General features: G+C 58.3%; 2 protein-coding genes across 4 annotated transcripts in view; both read left to right on the top strand.

Moving 5' to 3' along the window:
* JOSD1 (Josephin domain containing 1) overlaps positions 1-21,299 on the top strand; it is a 92,363-nt gene that overhangs the window by 1,524 nt on the left and 69,540 nt on the right. The window lies entirely within an intron of this gene.
* Positions 1-21,299, top strand: part of SGSM3 (small G protein signaling modulator 3) — a 41,172-nt gene that overhangs the window by 12,766 nt on the left and 7,107 nt on the right. For 2 of the 3 annotated variants that reach the window (XM_078857083.1, XM_078857082.1), the window contains exons 1-15: positions 8,238-8,429; positions 9,742-9,811; positions 10,144-10,358; positions 11,036-11,143; positions 11,432-11,575; positions 11,866-12,061; positions 12,204-12,349; positions 12,984-13,079; positions 14,183-14,317; positions 16,253-16,307; positions 16,558-16,685; positions 17,125-17,280; positions 18,880-18,934; positions 19,448-19,497; positions 20,466-20,618. In XM_078857083.1, the coding sequence (XP_078713209.1) occupies positions 8,307-8,429; positions 9,742-9,811; positions 10,144-10,358; positions 11,036-11,143; positions 11,432-11,575; positions 11,866-12,061; positions 12,204-12,349; positions 12,984-13,079; positions 14,183-14,317; positions 16,253-16,307; positions 16,558-16,685; positions 17,125-17,280; positions 18,880-18,934; positions 19,448-19,497; positions 20,466-20,618 (1,830 nt within the window). In that variant the 5' untranslated portion in view covers positions 8,238-8,306. Of the gene's footprint in view, positions 1-6,924; positions 7,004-8,237; positions 8,430-9,741; positions 9,812-10,143; positions 10,359-11,035; positions 11,144-11,431; positions 11,576-11,865; positions 12,062-12,203; positions 12,350-12,983; positions 13,080-14,182; positions 14,318-16,252; positions 16,308-16,557; positions 16,686-17,124; positions 17,281-18,879; positions 18,935-19,447; positions 19,498-20,465; positions 20,619-21,299 lie in introns of those variants that run through there. The other variant, XM_078857084.1, reaches the window with a different exon arrangement.

Genomic DNA, 21,299 nt, shown 5'->3' with positions numbered 1-21,299 from the left:
GGCCGTGAGCGGGAGTTGAACTCGGGTCGCTGGGTTCGTAGCGCGGCGCGCTGACCGCTGCACCACCGCTCCCCACACAGCCGCAGGTGTGACACACTCAGATGTGACAGCCACATGTGTGAAACACACACCTTGACACACACACACACACAGGTGTGACACACACACACCTTGACACACACACACAGGTGTGACACACACACACACCGTGACACACACACACACACCGTGACACACACACACACACCGTGACACACACACACACACCGTGACACACACACAGGTGTGACTCCGCTTCTCCGTCGCGTGCGTTATGGGGAGCAGTCGCTGTCTCTGATCGGGGTGTGGTTGTGGCTGGAGGGGAGGGAGGGAGTGAGGGACGGAGTGGGTGACTGTAGGGGGACTGTAGGGTGACTGGGTGATGGAGCCAGAGTGTCGCTTTGGGTGGGATTGTGCCCAGGCAAACCGGATCAACTGGAATCCCCCCACCCTCCCCCCACCCTCCCCCCACCCTCCTCCCACCCTCCCCCCACCCTCCGCCACCCTCCTCCACCCTCCCCCCACCCTCCCCCCACCCTCCGCCACCCTCCCCCACCCTCCCCCCACCCTCCCCCCACCCTCCGCCACCCTCCCCCACCCTCCTCCCACCCTCCCCCCACCCTCCGCCACCCTCCTCCACCCTCCTCCCACCCTCCCCCCACCCTCCGCCACCCTCCCCCACCCTCCTCCCACCCTCCCCCCACCCTCCGCCACCCTCCCCCCACTCTCCCCCCACTCTCCCCCCACTCTCCCCCCTCTCTCCCCCCACTCTCCCCCCACTCTCCCCCCACTCTCCCCCCACTCTCCCCCCACTCTCCCCCCTCTCTCCCCCACTCTCCCCCCACTCTCCCCCCACTCTCCCCCCACTCTCCCCCCACTCTCCCCCCACTCTCCCCCCACCCTCCCCCCACTCTCCCCCCACTCTCCCCCCACTCTCCCCCCACCCTCCACCCACCCTCCCCCCACTTTGGGCTGTCCCAGGCAACAGCGACCCCCTTGGAAAGTAAACTCAACCAAATTTGTATTACTTTTTATTATGTCACCAGGTAAGACCAACTCGAATTCGTGTTGCTCGTTTTTTCCCAGAGGCGAGCTGGCCACAAATGAAAGCGCAAAGAAGCGGCGTTAACCATCGCGTGGAAACGCAGAGCAGTAGCCAAATACTCTAAACGCGGCGTTGTGGTTGTTGTTGTTGATTCTGAACGCGGAGGGAGTTAGACCCGGAGACAATTCGACGCGAACCACGGGGAGAACGCGCAAACCCCAAATAGAACAGGCGTCGGGGTTGGGATCGAACCCACGACCTCCTCCATACCAGACAAAGATCCCCTATATAGCCTCGAGAGAACTTTGGGGCAAGTGCTGTTAGCGAGCACCTATGAAGGCCGGAAGGCACACGAGGGGGTGGGTGGCCAGCACCACGCCCAGCCGTCTTTGTCTCCCCAGTGGCGATGTTTTACACACCGCACCAGGTACTCATTTGAGGCTGAGTCGACCTAGGGGAGGACCTGGACCGGTTCAGATAATCGTCACCGGTGTTGGCCCCTGAGTGGAGGGGCGTGGGTGTTCATGTGTCATAGACTCTGGCTAATCGCAAAACTAAAATAGTCATTGTTGTGCGTGTGTGCGTATGAGTGTGCGTGTGAGTTGGTGGTGGGAGCGGTGGTGCAGCGGTTAGCGCGCTGCACTACAAACCCGGCGACCAGAGTTCGATTCCTGCTCACGGCCAACAACACCGGTGACGATTATCTGCACCGGTCCTGGGCCTTCCCTAGGTGGACTCGGCCTCAAATGAGTACCTGGTGGCGCTGTGTAGTCAACATCGCCACTGGGGAGACAAAGGCGGCTGGGCGCGGTGCCGGCCAAACCCCTCCCCCTCGTGTGCCACAGGTGCTGCCCGCTAACGGCACTTGCCCCAGCAGTCTGCTCGAGGCTACACGGGGGATCTTTGTCTTTGTGCGAGCCGGCGTGATTTGTTTAAAATCGCCGCTTTGCTCTGAGCACGGTCCCGCGTCACGCCTCGGGGCCGGTGCGACAATGGGCAGCGATTAAACGTTGCAATCGATACGAGTTGTAATGGGCGTCTCGAACTGTTTGTCGTCAGGTTATTGTTGTTGGATGGGTTTGGGGGGGGGGGGTGGTGATTTAAAAGTGGAGCGGTGGGAGGGCAGAAGCTGAAAGAGAAGTGAGGTGCCCTGCAGTGTGGTGAGTGAGTGGTGAGTGAGTGGTGAGTGAGTGAGTGAGTGGTGAGTGAGTGGTGAGTGAGAAGGCGAGTGTGTGAGTGGTGAGTGAGTGGTGAGTGGGAAGGCGAGTGTGTGAGTGGTGAGTGAGTGGTGAGTGGGAAGGCGAGTGTGTGAGTGGTGAGTGAGTGGTGAGTGAGTGGTGAGTGAGTGGTGAGTGAGTGGTGAGTGAGTGAGTGGTGAGTGAGTGGTGAGTGAGAAGGCGAGTGTGTGAGTGGTGAGTGAGTGGTGAGTGGGAGGGCGAGTGTGTGAGTGGTGAGTGAGTGGTGAGTGAGAAAGCGAGTGTGTGAGTGGTGAGTGAGTGGTGAGTGAGTGGTGAGTGAGTGGTGAGTGAGTGGTGAGTGAGTGGTGAGTGAGAAGGCGAGTATGTGAGTGGTGAGTGAGTGGTGAGTGAGAAGGCGAGTGTGTGAGTGGTGAGTGAGTGGTGAGTGGGAAGGCGAGTGTGTGAGTGGTGAGTGAGTGGTGAGTGGGAAGGCGAGTATGTGAGTGGTGAGTGAGTGGTGAGTGAGAAGGCGAGTGTGTGAGTGGTGAGTGAGTGGTGAGTGGGAAGGCGAGTGTGTGAGTGGTGAGTGAGTGGTGAGTGGGAAGGCGAGTATGTGAGTGGTGAGTGAGTGGTGAGTGGGAAGGCGAGTGTGTGAGTGGTGAGTGAGTGGTGAGTGAGAAGGCGAGTGTGTGAGTGGTGAGTGAGTGGTGAGTGGGCTAGTGTGTGAGTGAGTGGGTGGATTAGTGGGTGCTTGTGCGGGTGTGTTGTGTGGGTAAGTGAGTGAGTGGTGAGTGAGAATGCGAGTTGGTGAGTGGGCTAGTGTGTGAGTGAGGAGGTGTGTGGGTGGATTAGTGGGTGGATTAGTGGGTGCTTGTGCGGGTGTATTGAGTGGTGAGTGAGAAGGCGAGTGTGTGAGTGGTGAGTGAGAAGGCGAGTGTGTGAGTGGGTAGGTATGTGGGAGGATGAGTGGGTGCAGGTGGGTTGTGTGGGTGGGGTGAGTGAGTGAATGAGTGGGTGAGTGAGTGTGTGGGTGTGTTCGTGGCAAAGTTGGAAAAGTAGGGGGCACAGGTGGTGCATCAGCCAGTCATCTCGGTCATCTCAGTCAGTCGACCTGTGGCACCTGGGTCTGCCCCGTGACCTCCTGCCAGCGGGCGTTCGACACTTCACGTTGCCTCAAGGTGCACATGGCCTGGCACAAGCGTCGTGGTGACGTCACCGCCACTTAGTGGCGAATGGCGGTTGTTGTTGTTGTGGCAGAGTAGTGAGTGTGGATGGGTGAATGAGTTAGTGGGTTGGTGAGTGAGAGAGTGCATGAGTGGGCGAGTGAGCGGATGGGTGAGTGAATGAGTGTGTGCGTGCGGGTGGGTGGATGAATGAGTGAGTGGGTTGGTGTGTGGGTTTTGGTGAGTGTGGTAGTGTGGGTGTGTTAGCGGCAGAGTGGGTGAGTAGTGAGTGTGGGCGGGTGGGTTATTGGGTGAGTGAGTGAGTGAATGAGTGTGTGTGTGCGGGTGGGTGGATGAATGAGTGAGTGGGTTAGTGTGTGGGTTTTGGTGAGTGTGGTAGTGTGGGTGTGTTAGCAGCAGAGTGGGTGAGTAGTGAGTGTGGGCGGGTGGGTTATTGGGTGAGTGAGTGAGTGAATGAGTGTGTGTGTGCGGGTGGGTGGATGAATGAGTGAGTGGGTTGGTGTGTGGGTTTTGGTGAGTGTGGTAGTGTGGGTGTGTTTGCGGCAGAGTGGGTGAGTAGTGAGTGTGGGCGGGTGGGTTATTGGGTGAGTGAGTGAGTGAGTGGCTGAGTAGCTGAGTGGCTGAGCAAGTGTGTCGTCGTGCTCTGCAGTGGGTTGAGCACGGTATTGCGTTTGCACAAAGTGTGGTAAAGTATCTTTATTTCTTTCCTTACCGGTAATTCAACCAGAACTCGTTGGGACGAAGCCCTGTGGCTACCGGTCGACCGCGTGGTGCACGCTGATGGCGTGGCAATCGCGCGCCGCTCACTCTGAGACTCGTCCGCTGAACCCGGAGCGTGCCGCTAAGAGGCGCGGCGCATGCAACAACAAAGCGCTTACCTGTGCACTTTGCGTCGTCAAACACTCCGCGTTCCCCTCGGACATCCCGTGATTAATGCGGGGGTTGTTGCGACGAGGGTGGCGGAGTTCCCACACTCTGGGGCAGCGAGTGTGTGTGCACACTCGCGAGTGGGTGGAGGTCTCGCTCCGGATCAATCGAGCGGAGGGGGGGGGGCAGCACGGTTATCCGTTTCATCGGCTGGGTAAACGCTCAGGGTAAAGAAAGTTACCTGGACCTTTCGCAACCGCACGAAGTTCTCGTGTCTTCCTCATCTCTGGCCACGGTTACATGCCCCCCCCCCTCTCCCTTCGCTGTGCGTGAGACCACGGAGAGACACTTTTACTGAACACACCTGCGGTGGTTTTAGACTGCGGCGGTTCTCAAACGTTTTTTGGCGACTGTTGAATTTAGTTGCAACCGAGTAAACCCCCCCCCCCCTTCCCGCTTGCCTGACCCAACACGGTTCTGAGAAGTTAACGTATGAATGATGGACATCAATATTTCAACCAAAGGTCCATTTTTGTAAGGTATCCCGAACTTAGCCAGTAACTGCAAGCGGTTAATCTTGACTTAAAGCTTTCGTGACTACAGGAATTCATAGTTTTTTTTGTTACTTTTAACCTATCTACGTGACTTTACCGAAAGACCCAAAGAATATGCAAGCCAGAGAACAACAAAATCAACGTCACGCTCTTTGTGCGTGACGTCATTTGTTCGCACTCGCCGGCTGCTCTTGGAAGCCACGTGGTCTACGACCCGCGAGTTGAGAAAGGTCTCTTACGTCGTTCTAGATTACCACGTGGATTTAAATGTTGTCGTCGTTATTTTACGTGGGCAGATTCACGCGTGGCTGTTCACCGACGACTCTCTCGTGCGGTATAATGTCACGCATTCATAAATCACCTCGCGTGTACCCCCTTGGGTCACCGCCACGTACCCCTGGGGTTCAGCGTACCCCTGTGGTTGAGAACCACTGGGTTCGAACATTGAGGCTAACGGCCCTACCTCAACATCCGTTCCGTGTGGGCCATCGTGGTCGCACGCAGACCGGTGTAACCTCTCTGGCGGCTGTAACGGCGTCTCGCGCGTGTCTGGGTCTCGCCAAGACGCACAGCTCCGCACAGATCGATTCAATAATCCGCTGGCTGTACATTACTGCAGTACGAATAGACATTATTCGGTGATGCTGCTGCTGCGTTGGCAGTGGTGCACAAGCGCAATTAACAACAACAACAAACCTTGACGCGTGGCCTTAAAAGATGAACGTATATAATCGACGACGTTTCGGGCAATGGCCCTTCTCTAGTTTACGTGCTGCGAAGCAAAGCCCCGTAGGGCCCCCCCCCACCGCCCACCGCCCATCGCATTATCTCCCAAAGATGCGACGAGAACGGGACGCGTACGATCCCCCCCGAGTTCGACTCTCAGCCCAGCCCGCCACGGCCGAACATCTGAGCCGGGTCGACCCGGCCCTCAAAGCGAGCGCCTGGCGTTCGCGCGGCGTGGAGAGCATCGCCATGGGGGGGGGCGGGGGGGGGGGCCGGGGCCACGTCACCCACCTCCTTATGCCGCCGTGGCAGCCGTCGTCATCGGTGCTCGCTAACAGCAGCGCCTTGCGGCGGCGTGAGGCTGTGTGGGCTACGGTGGCGGTGGTGGTGGTGGGGGGGCAGCAATGGTCATCGGGCCCTGCAGCATGGAGGCCGGCGTGGGTGGGGGGGGGAAGGTGGTGGGGGGGGGGTGGGCTGTGCACACGTGGGGGGGGGGGGGAGTGCCGAGTCAGCGACTCTGGCGAGGGTTGATCGGCAGCATCGCTGACGGCCAGAACTCGCCGGAATTCAAACCTAAACAATTAACTTTATTTTATTTTACCAGGTAAGGGCTCACTCAGCTGTAGAGCTCTTTGTCTGGAGCGACCTCGCCATCACAAATGAGAGCTCAACGAAGCGGCTGATATTATCATCGTGTGGAAATTTATAGCGGCAGCCAAATGCTCTAAACGCCATGATGTTGATTCTAAACGTGGAGGGAAAAACCGGAGGACGCTGAGAAAAATCCACGCGACCACCACGAGGAGAGAGAGAGACACGCAAACTACAAATATACAGCAGCAGCAGGCGTCGGGGTCGGGATCGAACCCACGACCTCCTGTACACCAGGCGAGGTAGTTAACATCTCAAAGCCACCGTGTTGATGATGAGAGAGAGAGAGAGACACGCAAACTCCAAATATACAGCAGCAGCAGCAGGCGTCGGGGTCGGGATCGAACCCACGACCTCTCCTGCGTACCAGGCGAGGTTGTCAACATCCCGCCAGCGTGGCACCTGCCACAGTGGAGGAGGGAGCGGCGGCATCGTCGCTATAACCGACGTGACCTTTCGCGATTGACGGACGCTACCCCCCTCCCCACACTTTCCCCCACCCCCCTCCCCTACGCGCGTCGCCACGCGGTTCAACCGTCGCCTGACCAGGTGCGGCAAAGCATCGCGGCACCTGCGGCCCGCGCGGGGCGACGTGGAGGCAGACGGGGGTTGGCGGGTGACGCGGCGGATGGCGATCGCTACGAATCGGCTAACCTCCCGTTCCCCCCCTCGCCCGTCAGGCAGAGGAGGCCGCGGCGCCGTCAGGACCCCCGGCGGGACCCCCCCCCCCCCCCCCGTCGCCCCGCACCATGCCGACAGGTGAGCCCCCCACACCACCCAGCACCTCCACCCCCTCCAACCGCCCCCCTCCCACCCAACCCCATGGCGACAGCTGAACGCCCAGCGCTGCCCCCCCCCCCGCACGCCCCCCTCCCACCCCCATCCCTCCCCCCCCCCTCACTCCGCACCATGTCGACAGGTGAGCCCCAACCCCCCCCCCCCCCCAAAAAAACTACCTGGGCTGTGTAAAACAATCGTCGTTTTTTTATTTCACGTGGCAAGGAAATATGCGTCAAGGAGGCGTAATTGCTACTTTTACTCGTGCTATTTATTTTCTCGGCAACGATGCGAATGGTTATTTTGTGTCACGTGGATGGACATTGAACGAATAACGTCTTCCGCACCGTACGTAGCCAATAGAGAGGATCGGAGGTGTGGGGAAGGGGGGTGGGACCACAAAATAAACACGCACACAAAAAATAATCATCAGATAATCTGATTGTGGGTTTGTCCAGAGGCCTTCTATTCGATCGCTCTTCCGTCAGTCTCGCTGAGCGAGGAGTCGGGTTGAAATCACGAAAAAGCTTGACCATTGACCTGATAATTCGGATAATTCGGCTAAAACGGAAACAACAGCCCAGCACGTGGCACAACGCATGCGTGTGTGTGTGTGTGCGCGTGTCTGTGTGCGCGTCTGTGTGCGCGTCTGTGTGCGCGTCTGTGTGCGCGTCTGTGTGTGCACGTGTTTGTGTGTGCGCATCTGTGTGCGCGTCTGTGTGTGCACGTGTTTGTGTGTGTGTGTGCGTGTCTGTGTGTGTGTGTGTGTGTGCGCGTGTCTGTGTGCGCGTCTGTGTGCGCGTCTGTGTGCGCGTCTGTGTGCGCGTCTGTGTGCGCGTCTGTGTGTGCACGTGTTTGTGTGTGCGCATCTGTGTGCGCGTCTGTGTGTGCACGTGTTTGTGTGTGTGTGTGCGTGTCTGTGTGTGCACGTGTTTGTGTGTGTGCGCATGTGTGCGCATGTGTGCGCATGTGTGCGCATGTGTGCGCATGTGTGCGCATGTGTGCACATGCGTGCACGCCCATGTGTCTGACGCTGTGGTGTTGCAGTCAGCGCTACGCTGCGCTACGAACCCGGCGACCCAAGTTCGATTCCCGTGCACGGCCAACACCGGTGACGGTTATCAGAACTGGTCCTGATCCTCCCCTAGGTCGATTCAGCCTTAAACGCGTACCTGGTGCAGTGTGTAAACATCGCCAATGGGGGAGAGCGGGCGGCCGGACGTGGTGTTGGCCACCCGCCCACTTGTGTGCCGTGCACTTGCCGCAACGGTCTGTTAAAGGCTATATGGAGGGTCTTTGTCTTTGTGTGTGTGTGTGTTCAGGCACACTCATCCCCACCCCAATGGGTCCGTTTTCAGCGCTCACGCCCAGCATGTGGCCTCAAGACATCCTGGCCAAACTCGCACAGGTGACGTACGCACTCGCTCACGCGCACACACAAAGACAAAGATCCCCCGTGTAGCCTTGACATACTGTCGGGGCAAGTGCTGTTAGCGAGCACCTATAAAGGCCAAAACGGTACACGAGGGGGTGGACGGCCAACACCACGCCCGGCCACCTTTGTCTCCCCAGTGGCGATATTTACACACTGCACCAGGTACTCATTTGAGGCTGAGTCGACCTAGGGGAGGCCCAGGACCGGTACAGATAATCATCACTGGTGTTGGCCATGAGCGGGAATTGAACTCGGGTCGCCGGGTTCGTAGCGCAGCGCGCTATCCGTCTACATCACCGCTGCCCACATCAACAATTAAATAAAACTATTTTTAATTGAGGCCCACCGAGCAATATAGCTCTTTTCAGAAGCGACCTGGTCACACGCTTTGATAGGTCGATGAAGTGGTGGCCGATCATCACGTGGACATTGATAGCAGCCAAATACTCTAAATGCGTGACGTTGATCATAAATGTGGAGGAAAAATCCACGCGACCGCGGAGAGAGTGCGAGCAAACACACAAACTCCACATATACAGCAGCAGGCATCAGGGTCGGGATCAAATCCACGACCTCCTGCATACCAGGCGAGGTAGTTAACATCTCGCTACGAGGAGAGAGAGCCACGCAAACTCCAAATATACAACAAACGTCAGGGTCGGGATCGAACCCACGACCTCCTGCATACCAGGCGAGGTAGTTAACATCTCCTAGCCACCGTGATGATGATGAGAGAGAGAGAGAGACACGCAAACTCCAAATATACAGCAGCAGGCATCATCAGGGTCGGGATCGAACCCACGACCTCCTGCATACCATGCGAGGTAGTTAACATCTCCTAGCCACCGTGATGATGATGAGAGAGAGAGAGAGACACGCAAACTCCAAATATACTGCAGGCATCATCAGGGTCGGGATCGAACCCACGACCTCCTGCATACCAGGCGAGGTAGTTAACATCTCACTACTAGGAGAGATAGCCACGCAAACTCCAAATATACAACAAACGTCAGGGTCGGGATCGAACCCACGACCTCCTGCATACCAGGCGAGGTAGTTAACATCTCCTAGCCACCGTGGCCTCACGCCGGAGTGCGCACCGAGAGGCGGGGAGGGGGGGGACGTTCGCCCCTCCACCGTGAGCGGTGGCGACGGCTTGGGGTGGAGTGGAGGCCCTTGCGCAGCTGCAGTGGAGAGATCATGGCAGACGATGATTACAATGAGACCCGCGCGACCCCCCCCCCCCCCCACCAATCCGCTCCCCCTCCCCTCCTCTCCCGTGCAGAAGGATGAGGAGTCGCAAGACGGGGAAGAGCTGCTCTTCGATGAGTTCGGGTTTCGCTTGGAGAAGGAAGGTGAGTGGCGACGCAAGGGCACAGATCCCTCCGTGGGGTCTCGACGGACCGTCGGGGGCTCCAGGCCGGCACTACGCACGGTGGGGGGTGGGGGGGGGGTGTCGGCACTACGCACGGTGGGGGGGTGGGGGGTGGGGGGGGGTGTCGGCACTACGCACGGTGGGGGGGTGGGGGGGGTGTGTCGGCACTACGCACGGTGGGGGGGTGGGGGGGGGTGTGTCGGCACCGCACGAATAACACCGCTCGCTGAAAGCGTTGACCGGACGCGCGTATCCACACGGCCGAGGTGTCTTGTCTCCCGTCCCTCCTCCTCCTCCTCGCCGGGGCGCCAGACGGGGTGGATGCGCCGCCGCCGCCGCCCCCGGCGGGGCCGCCCCCCGCGGGCGAAGACGCGCAGGTGCGCCTGCGCTGGCAGGCGTACCTGGAGTTCACGCAGAACCACGGCGTGGGCGACCTCACGTGGGAGCAGCTCTCCGACACCGTGCCGCGCTCGGACAAGCTGCGCGCACTCGTGCTCGCGGGCATCCCGCACAGCATGCGCCCCCACGTGAGACACGCGCACGCACACACGCACGTACGCGCACACGCACGCGTACGTACGCATGCACGCACACACACGTACACACACGTACGTGCACGTACACACGTACGCACACACACGTACACACGTACGCACACGTCGTGCACGTACACACGTACGCACACACACGTACACACGTACGTGCACGTACTCACGCACGTACACGCGTACACACGCACGTACACACGCACGCACACACACGTACACACGTACACACGTACACACGTACACACGCACGTGCACACGGCATGCGCGCCCCTGGCTTTGACCCCTGCCACCGTACTGTACAGATGCGTACAGAGACACAGATTCTTACACGAGAGGGTGTGGCCAGCACCACGCCCGGCCGCCTTTGTCTCCCCAGTGGCGATGTTTACACACCGCACCAGGTACTCGTTTTGAGGCCGAGTCGACCTAGGGGAGGCAAAGGATCGGTTCGAAAAGTCGTCACCGGTGTTGGCCGTGGGCGGTAATTGTCCTCGGGTGGCTGGATTCTTAGCGCACCGCGCTAACCATTGCACCACCGCTCCCCACAGATGCACACGCACGCAATGCGTACACACGCAACGCGCACGCAGCTTTTCTCTCCCTGTGCTGCGCCAACTTCTGTGCACTCCCCCCCCCCTCCTCCCCGCCCCCCGCAGCTGTGGATCCGCCTGTCGGGTGCGCTGCTGAAGAAGAAGACGAGCGAGGTGTCGTACCGTGACGTGGTGAAGGCCAGCTCCGAGGACGCCTCCCTCACGGCCAAGCAGGTGCCGCCCCCCCTCGCCCCACCGTCACCCCCCCCCCCCAACCCTCGCCCCCGAATACGTACACACTCGCACACGCACACACTCGCACACTCGCACCCTCGCACACTCGCACACTCGCACACTCGCACACACACACACACGACCACACGCACACACGACCACACGCACACACGCACATGCACTTGCTCACATACACTTACACACGTACACGCTCACACTCACACTCGTACACACTCACACACTCACACTCACACATGCTCACGCGCTCGCTCGCGCGTCTGCGTATAGATCGAGAAGGACCTTCTGCGCACGATGCCGACCAACGTGTGCTTCTCCGAGATGACGAGCACTGGCGTGCCGCGCCTACGCCGCCTGCTGCGCGCCCTCGCCTGGCTCTACCCCGACATCGGCTACTGCCAGGGCACCGGCATGGTGAGATAGGTGACACGGGGACACGGAGACACGGATATGAGCCATGATCTACCCACTGCTGGATGAAGACCTCCACATACCTTCTCCACCTGCCACGGCCTCGCAAACTGACGGCCCCCATCTCACACGTGCGGGCCGAGTTCTTCTGCCCATCGCTGCTGCCGGCGCTGCCATCCAACCACCCCCCCCCCCCGCCTCTCTCCCTAGCCCTTACCGCTCTCACACGCCTCCCCCCCCCCCCCCTCTTATGCTACCCCCTTCCTCTTACCCCCCCTCCCCGCGCGCGTCAGATCGCGGCGTGCCTGCTGCTGCTGCTGGAGGAGGAGGACGCGTTCTGGTCGATGGCGGCGCTGGTGGAGGAGCTGCTGCCGGCGGCCTACTTCAGCACCACGCTGCTGGGCGTGCAGGCCGACCAGCGCGTGCTGCGCCAGCTCGTCGCCTCGCACCTCCCGCGACTCCACGCGCTGCTCACCGAGCACGACATCGGTGTGTCCGCCCGCCCGCTCGCTCACTAGCTCGCTCGTTTGCTTGTCCGTCCGCTCGCTCGTCCACTTGCTCGCTTGTTCACTTGCTCGCTCGTTCACTCTACTCGTTCGCTCGTTTGCTCGCTTGTCCCCCCCCCCCCCAGAGCTGTCCCTGATCACGCTGCACTGGTTCCTGACGGTGTTTGCGAGCGTGGTCCACGTGCGACTGCTGCTGCGCCTCTGGGACCTCTTCTTCTGCGAGGGCTCCGTCGTGCTCTTCCAGCTCACGCTCGGCATGCTCAAGCTGAAGGTGCGGCGGCAGCGGCGTCGCACGAACCGTTACGCTGCCGCTCCCCACTACGCACGTACACGCACGCACACATGCAGGGTACACACACACACAGAGTACACACACACGCAGGGTACACACACACGCAGGGTACACACACACACACGCAGGGTACACACACACGCAGGGTACACACACACACACGCAGAGTACACACACACGCAGGGTACACACACACACACGCAGGGTACACACACACGCAGGGTACACACACACACAGAGTACACACACACGCAGGGTACACACACACACACGCAGGGTACACACACACACACACGCAGGGTACACACACACACACGCAGGGTACACACACAGGGTACACACACACGTAGGGTACACACACACACACACACAGGGTACACACACACACACAGGGTACACACACACACACACGCAGGGTACACACACACACACGCAGGGTACACACACACACACGCAGGGTACACACACACACACGCAGGGTACACACACACACACGTAGAGTACACACGCACACACGCAGGGTACACGCACACACACGCACACACCGACGATAATGATCGTGGTGATGACGGTCACGTTGCCTCCCCGCTCCCTTCCCAACCTGCCCACACAGGAGGATGAGTTGGTACAGTCCGAAAACTCTGCCTCCATCTTCAACACCCTGTCGGACATCCCGACTCAGATGAACGACCCAGATCTTCTCATCCAGGTAATGCACCTGCCCCCACCCCCCCTGCGCCAAGATCTCAACTTCTGTTGCGTTGCGCTGATCTCACTCCCTCGCTCCTGCCGCGGTGGTGAGGAGATGTTAACTCCCTCGCCTGGTACGCAGGAGGTCGTGGCTTCGATCCCGACCCTGACGCCCGCTGTAGTATGTGTGGAGTTTGCGTGTCTCTCTCCCCGTGGTCGCGTGGATTTTTCTCCGGGTCGTCCGTTTTTAAATCCTTTATATTAAGTTCGCTTGCTTGCTTACGACCGTGCAAATCTTTTGGTCGTTTTTTAACCCACTTCCCGTGATCCAATCGAGCTGACATTTTCCACAGAGACTCGTTGTGCGTGACAATTAATGTTCATGAAAAACAAATTCCAAGATTTTACACTTTTTAGGACAAAAATATTATATTTAATTACCAATTGCTTAATGGTGCAATGCAATCATCTGACCCATAGGTGGCAGCCATCTCAAGCCAGAGGACGAGAGGACTCTAGCCGCCACGCATATAAAGGATTTATCGTGAAAAACTTAGTTTTTACGGGTTATACTTGTTTCCCCCCACATTTAGAATCGACGTCACGCATTTAGGTTAGTTGGCTGCTATAAATGTCCACACGACGATAAGCCACTTCGTTGAGCTATCATTTGCGATGGCCGGATCGCTTCTGACAAAGAGCTACGTAGCTCAGTGGGACCCTTGCCTGGTGAAATAAGCAATCGTTGTAGTTTGCCTCCCTCTGCGTGTGTGCGTGCACACATGCGCGTGTGTGCCCCTGCATACCCGTGCATCTGTGTGCGGGCAACGGTAGTGCAGCGGCTAACGCGCTGCGCTACGAACCCGATCCCAACTCACGGCCACCAACTCCGGTGACGATTATCTGAACCGGGCCTGGGCCTCCCTTAGGTCGACTCAGCCTCAAATGAGTACCTGGTGTACGGTGTATAAAACATCGGCGCGGGGTGGGGGGGGGGTGACAAAGGCGGCCGGGAGTGGTCACCCACCCTCTCTCGTGTGTCATTCTGGCCTCATTCGCTGTTTCCCAGCACTTTTCCGACGGCCTGCTAAGTCTACGCGGGCGATCTTTGTCTTTGCGTAGGAGTCGATGAGGGTGGCGGGAGGCCTGACGGACGCCATCCTGGAACCCCAGCGGCGGAAGCACCTGGCGTACCTCATGGCCGACCAGGGCCAGATCATCAACCCCGAGGGGCCCAACCCCACCATCCCCAAGCAGGTGGGGAGTGAGGGCACGGCGCTCGTTCACCCCCCTCGGCGTGCCAGCCTCTCACTCGTTAACCCCCCCCCGCTCGGCGTGCCGGCCCCTCGCTCGTTAACCCCTCGCCTCATTAACCCCTCGCCTCATTAACCCTTCGCCTCATTAACCCTTCGCCTCATTAACCCTTCGCCTCATTAACCCTTCGCCTCATTAACCCTTCGCCTCATTAACCCTTCGCCTCATTAACCCCTCGCCTCATTAACCCCTCGCCTCATTAACCCTTCGCCTCATTAACCCTTCGCCTCATTAACCCTTCGCCTCATTAACCCTTCGCCTCATTAACCCTTCGCCTCATTAACCCCTCGCCTCATTAACCCCTCGCCTCATTAACCCTTCGCCTCAGTAACCCCTCGCCTCATTAACCCCTCGCCTCATTAACCCCTCGCCTCATTAACCCCTCGCCTCATTAACCCCTCGCCTCATTAACCCTTCGCCTCATTAACCCTTCGCCTCATTAACCCTTCGCCTCATTAACCCTTCGCCTCATTAACCCCTTGCCTCATTAACCCCTCGCCTCATTAACCCTTCGCCTCATTAACCCTTCGCCTCATTAACCCTTCGCCTCATTAACCCCTTGCCTCATTAACCCTTCGCCTCATTAACCCCTCGCCTCATTAACCCCTCGCCTCATTAACCCCTCGCCTCATTAACCCCTTGCCTCATTAACCCTTCGCCTCATTAACCCCTTGCCTCATTAACCCTTCGCCTCATTAACCCCTCGCCTCATTAACCCTTCGCCTCATTAACCCCTTGCCTCATTAACCCCTCGCCTCATTAACCCTTCGCCTCATTAACCCTTCGCCTCATTAACCCTTCGCCTCATTAACCCTTCGCCTCATTAACCCTTCGCCTCATTAACCCCTCGCCTCATTAACCCCTCGCCTCATTAACCCCTCGCCTCATTAACCCCTCGCCTCATTAACCCTTCGCCTCATTAACCCTTCGCCTCATTAACCCTTCGCCTCATTAACCCCTTGCCTCATTAACCCCTCGCCTCATTAACCCTTCGCCTCATTAACCCTTCGCCTCATTAACCCTTCGCCTCATTAACCCCTTGCCTCATTAACCCTTCGCCTCATTAACCCCTCGCCTCATTAACCCTTCGCCTCATTAACCCCTTGCCTCATTAACCCTTCGCCTCATTAACCCCTTGCCTCATTAACCCCTCGCCTCATTAACCCTTCGCCTCATTAACCCCTTGCCTCATTAACCCCTTGCCTCATTAACCCTTCGCCTCATTAACCCCTCGCCTCATTAACCCCTCGCCTCATTAACCCTTCACCTCATTAACCCCTCGCCTCATTAACCCCTCGCCTCATTAACCCTTCGCCTCATTAACCCTTCGCCTCATTAACCCTTCGCCTCATTAACCCCTCGCCTCATTAACCCTTCGCCTCATTAACCCTTCGCCTCATTAACCCCTTGCCTCATTAACCCCTCGCCTCATTAACCCTTCGCCTCATTAACCCTTCGCCTCATTAACCCTTCGCCTCATTAACCCCTTGCCTCATTAACCCTTCGCCTCATTAACCCCTCGCCTCATTAACCCTTCGCCTCATTAACCCCTTGCCTCATTAACCCTTCGCCTCATTAACCCCTTGCCTCATTAACCCCTCGCCTCATTAACCCTTCGCCTCATTAACCCCTTGCCTCATTAACCCTTCGCCTCATTAACCCCTTGCCTCATTAACCCTTCGCCTCATTAACCCCTCACCTCATTAACCCCTCGCCTCATTAACCCTTCACCTCATTAACCCCTCGCCTCATTAACCCCTCGCCTCATTAACCCTTCGCCTCATTAACCCTTCGCCTCATTAACCCTTCGCCTCATTAACCCCTCGCCTGTCGTTACCCCCCCCCCCCTCTATCCCCTGGGTGCATGCCGTCCGGCAGCTGGCACGGAGGCAGATGCAGCGGCAGAAGTCGGTCATCGGAGTCCTCTTCTTCGGTACGAACCCACACCACTGTCGTCGTCGTCGTCGTCAGCCATGATCTATCCGCTGCTGGATGAAGGCCGTCGCTTTCCCCCTCGCTCTCTCCGGCGATGTGACGATCCCGTCTCCCCGATCTTGAGCTCCGTCTCTGCGACTCCTTGCCCTTGCTTTGCTGATACCGCTACCATCCCCCCCACCCCACCCCCCCCCGCTCCCCCTCGCCAACGCCCACCCCTAATGCCCTGTACCTGTCATGGCCGCCAGGCGACCAGGAGGACCCGGAGTCTCTGAAGGCCAAGAACATCAAGCAGACGGAGCTGATCTCGGCGCTGCGCGACGCCATCCTGCGCGTGGCTCGACACTTCCACGACATCGACCCCGAGCACGGGGCGGTGGGTGACGCAGACAAAGGTCCCCCGCGTAGTCTTAACGGACCGTTGGGGCAAGTGCCGGGTTGGCGAGCTCCCGCGACGGCCGGCACGGCGCACGGAGAAGGGGCGGCGGTGTGCGCCCGGCACCGCGTCCGGACGCCCCACGTCTCCCGAGCGGCGATGTTTTTCGCTGCACACCCCAGCAGGAACTCGGGTTTCAGGCCGAGTCGATGAAGGAGAGGCCCGGAACCGACGCACGCAGTCGCCGCCGCGCCGGTGTCGGTGGCCGTGGGCGGGAATCGAACTCGGGCTCGCCGGGTCTCGTAGAGCAGCGCGCCGAACCGCTTCGCTGCCGTCAGGAATACCGATCGGCACGCGAGGAGCGAGTCGTTGCCGGGCGTTGTGCCGAACCGCGTGCGTGTTACCCCCCCCCCCTCCCCCCCCCCCCCCCACGGCGCAGGACCTCACGCCGGACTACTCGACCGAGTCGCACCAGCTGGACCACGAGAACTATGTCGCCGTGACGCGCAACCGCCGGCGGCGCGCCAAGGCGCTGCTCGACTTCGAGCGCCACGACGACGACGAGCTGGGCTTCCGCAAGAACGACATCATCACGGTACCGCCGCGGGCGACCGCTTATCGGGGTCGCCGCGGCAACCGCTAATCGGCAAGGCGACCCGGTATCGTCAAGGCAAACGGTTATCGGGGTCGCCGCGGCAACCGCTAATCGGCAAGGCGACCCGGTATCGTCAAAGCTAACGGTTATCGGGGTCGCCGCGGCAACCGCTAATCGGCAAGGCGACCCGGTATCGCCAAGGCGACCAGTATCTCCGTGTTGTGACCCCCTTTTTGCTGTGGCAACCGGTATCCCCGTGTTGGCCAGGATCGCCATGGCAACTGGATGCATTAATCATTGTTTGGAGTTAAAAATAATTATTTGGCGTGGAAAAGAAAGCCAACTTCCTTCAATGCTCTATCATGAGGGGAAGGCGGTGGGGGGGCTGGGGTGGGGGGGGGTTGACCGGGGGGGGGGGGGGGGGCGGAGACATAGCAAACCCGTGCACGTTGTCATGGTGAGTGCGCAAGTTGCCGCGGCAACGGCACTGGGTGCCTCGGCAACCGTACGGGAGTTGCCATGGTGACCTCGTAGCAACTGTGCGATGGCTGTTGTGTTGCAGTGGATGTACTGTACCCAGCCGTATTGTGGATGATGATCACCCTTCGTTAATTGTGGAGCAACCTGACCTTGCCGCAGGAATGCGGTATTTGCACCGCTTGATTACAGAGACGACGTGAGCAGGTGTTGTTGTTGTTGTTGTTAGGCGCGGACTGGGTCCTGTCGCTCGAATGTGGCGTTTACTGCCTCTGATCGAAAGCTACCAGTAGTGCTCTTCAAATTGAGAAGATACTGGGGCACGTCATAGGAATGTGGAATTTGCTAGCTCGGAACAATGATGACGATGATGATGAGAATCACCGACGAATGTGTTTTTTTTAAAGGTAATTTGGCCGATCCACCTTAATGTTATGGTAAATGCGCCGCGTGTGTTAATTGTTGATTTGTAGTTGCGGCGTTTTGTAATTCTCCCGGGATGTGGCTGCTTTGGCTTCCAGTTTTGTGTTTTTTTTATTTTCTCTGTTTTGTTTTATTTATTTTCGTGAGTTTGACGGCCCAGGTCACTCTTGCAAATGAGACTTGATTCCTGGTTCGCTAAAGTTCTCACCTCCTGGCTAAACAAAATGAGTGTCAATGAGGTGTAAAAAAAAGTTCAGCATACATACAAACGAACTATTAAACAATTTTTTAATTTTACCAGGTAAGGCTCTTTTTCCCGAAGCCACCTGGCCACACGTGATGATAGCACGACGAAGAAGTGGCTTATCACGTGGAAATGTATAGCAGCCAAATGCTCAAAACTCGATTTTAAATGCGGAGGGAAAAACCGTGTTACGCAGTTGCGAATGTTATCATTATTAAAATAAAAAAAGCTATCGTGCTGTGACGGTTCTACCTGAAGACGGAAGCTTGTGTTGCCTCCGAAACGTCGTGATTTTTATTTTATTTTTATTTTACTTTTATTAATTTTTTACCTACGTGACTTTACCGAAAAAACCTAAGAATATGAATCCTTGCAGTCACGAAAGCTTCAAATCTAGAAGTCATCATTATTCTTGTTATTCACGAGTGTTGATGTTCGTGTCCGCCCTGGCTCAGATCATCTCTCAAAAGGACGAGCACTGCTGGGTCGGAGAGCTCAACGGACTTCGAGGTGAGCGGTGGGGTTCGTCCGTTTAACCAGTCGGTTAGGCGGTCCTCTCGTCGTTTGGAAAGTCGATGGATAAGTCGGTCGATCGGTGAATTAGTCCGGTAAGTCGGCCAAGTCTTCAATCAGTCATTCGGGTAGTCAGTCGATTGTTCGATCACCGAGTCGATCGGCCCGCTCGGTTGCTCTGTGAAGCAGTCAGCCAACCGGTCGCTCGTTGAATCTGTCGATTCCATTCCATCGGTGAGTGAAACCTTTACTGGCGAGGCATTGAATGTTGAAACCGGCCCAGGTTTTTTTTTCTTGCGCTGAACCAGTGCTGCTGGGAGGGAGTTGCGCGTGGCTGCCGCCCACGTAGCTTTTGTCATGTCGAGACCCGCGGGAACAACCGCCCACGACGCGGTGGATCCGTAGCTGATGACGATGACGAGGGTGACAGCGAGGGTGACGACGAGGGTGACGACGAGGGCGACTACGGACATCGTTAATTTGTCCCTGCGCGGTCACGTCTCTTCCCAGGTTGGTTTCCGGCCAAGTTCGTCGAGGTGTTGGATGAACGGAGCAAGCAGGTGGGTATGCGTGCGTGTGGGTGTGCGTGCTTGTGGGCGTGTGTGCGTGTGCGTACGTGCGTGCGGGTGGGTGTGCGTGCGGGTGTGCGTGCGGGTGTGGGCGTGTGTACGTGTGTGCGTGTGGGTGTGCGTACATGTGTGCGTGTGGGTGTGCGTACGTGTGTGCGGGTGTGCGTGTGGGTGTCTGTGCGTGTGGGTGTGCGTGCGTGCGGGTGTGCGTGTGTGCGTGTGGGTGTGCGTACGTGTGTGCGTGTGGGTGTGCGGGTGTGCGTGTGGGTGTCTGTGCGTGTGGGTGTGCGTGCGTGCGGGTGTGCGTGTGTGCGTGTGGGTGTCTGTGCGTGTGGGTGTGCGTGCGGGTGTGCTCTCTAACAGCACTGAGCAGTCTGTTGAGGCTATATGGGGGATCTTTGTCTCTGTGTAGTGTAATTGCGAACATACGTGCCAGTGAAGATGGTTAAAAGTGAGAAAATAAGTGAAGGTGGGGGGGGGTGACATTTTTAAACGAGAGGAACGTTTCAAGTCGGTTTGCATTCATCACAAAAATACACGGGAACCTGGGTGGTTTCTGACTTTTGGGGGGGGGGGGGAATCTATGAGCAATTCTGAAAGAAACCGGTTTCCGTTTAACGAGCCTGATAGTGGCGAAAGGACTTGGCCAAGTGGAGATTGTGTAGGCTCTGTAGTCTTTAGATCGTGTTCGCCTTACGTTGGCTCCACGATGCCACGCAGAGAAAGTGCGTGAAGTGTGTGCGCGAGTACCTGGTGCGACGGTGTAGTAAACATCGCCAGTGGGGAGACAAAGGCAGTGGGGCGTGGTGCTGGCCACCCACCCCGTCCTGGGGCCACAGTGACGGCCTTCATAGGCGCCGCTCGCCTAACAGCACTTGCCCCAACGGTGTGTGAAGGCTACCACCGGGCATGGGCGTGCGGGGCCTTAGTCTCTGCGTGTGCGCGCGTGGCGTGCGCAGTACTCGATGGCGGGGGACGACTCGGTGACGGAGGGGGTGACGGACCTGGTGCGCGGGACGCTCTGCCCGGCGCTCAAGGCCATCTTGGAGCACGGCCTCAAGCGGCCGTCCATCCTGGGCGGGCCCTGCCACCCGTGGCTCTTCATTGAGGAGGTGGGGTGGAGTGGGGCGGGTGGGGCGGGGGGTGTACGCACACACGCCAACGGGCGCGTACACACGCTTGCACTTACACGCGTGCGCACGTACGAAGACAAAGATCTCCCCGTGTAGCCTTGACAGACTGTTGGGGCAAGTGCTGTTAGCGAGCAACTCTGAAGGCCGGCACGGCGCACGAGGGGGTGGGTGGTCAGCACCACGCCCGACCGCCTTTGTCTCCCCTGTGGTGATGTTTACACACCGCACCAGGTACTCATTTCAGGCTGAGTCGACCTGGCGGAGGCCCACGACCGGTTCAGATAATCGTCACTGGTGTCGGCCGTGAGCGGGAATCGAAGTCGGGTCGCCGGGTTCGTAGCGCAGCGCGCTAAACCGCGTGCGTACACGTGCGTACACGTGCGTACACGTGCGCAAGCACGTACACACGCAGGGCCCCTTCTCCACCCCTCTGTTATTGCTTGAGGGCGACCGCCTCTCAACTGCCCATTCGCCTCAAAGTACACCTAGCCTGGCACTTGCCAACAAGCCTCACCCGATCGCCCCGCCTCTTCCGATGACGTCACCTCTCTCTCTCTCTTTCCTTCCTCGTGACGTCATCCTCACACTTTAGCCTAAGATCGCGCGAGTATTGACAACCTCGCTTGCCGTAGGTGTCGGCTCGACGTGTGTGTACATACA

The sequence above is a fragment of the Lampetra fluviatilis genome, chromosome 5, assembly GCF_964198595.1.
Source record: "Lampetra fluviatilis chromosome 5, kcLamFluv1.1, whole genome shotgun sequence".
In the NCBI taxonomy this organism is placed as follows: Eukaryota; Metazoa; Chordata; class Hyperoartia; order Petromyzontiformes; family Petromyzontidae; genus Lampetra; species Lampetra fluviatilis.
This window is presented reverse-complemented; position numbering and strand designations above follow the sequence as displayed.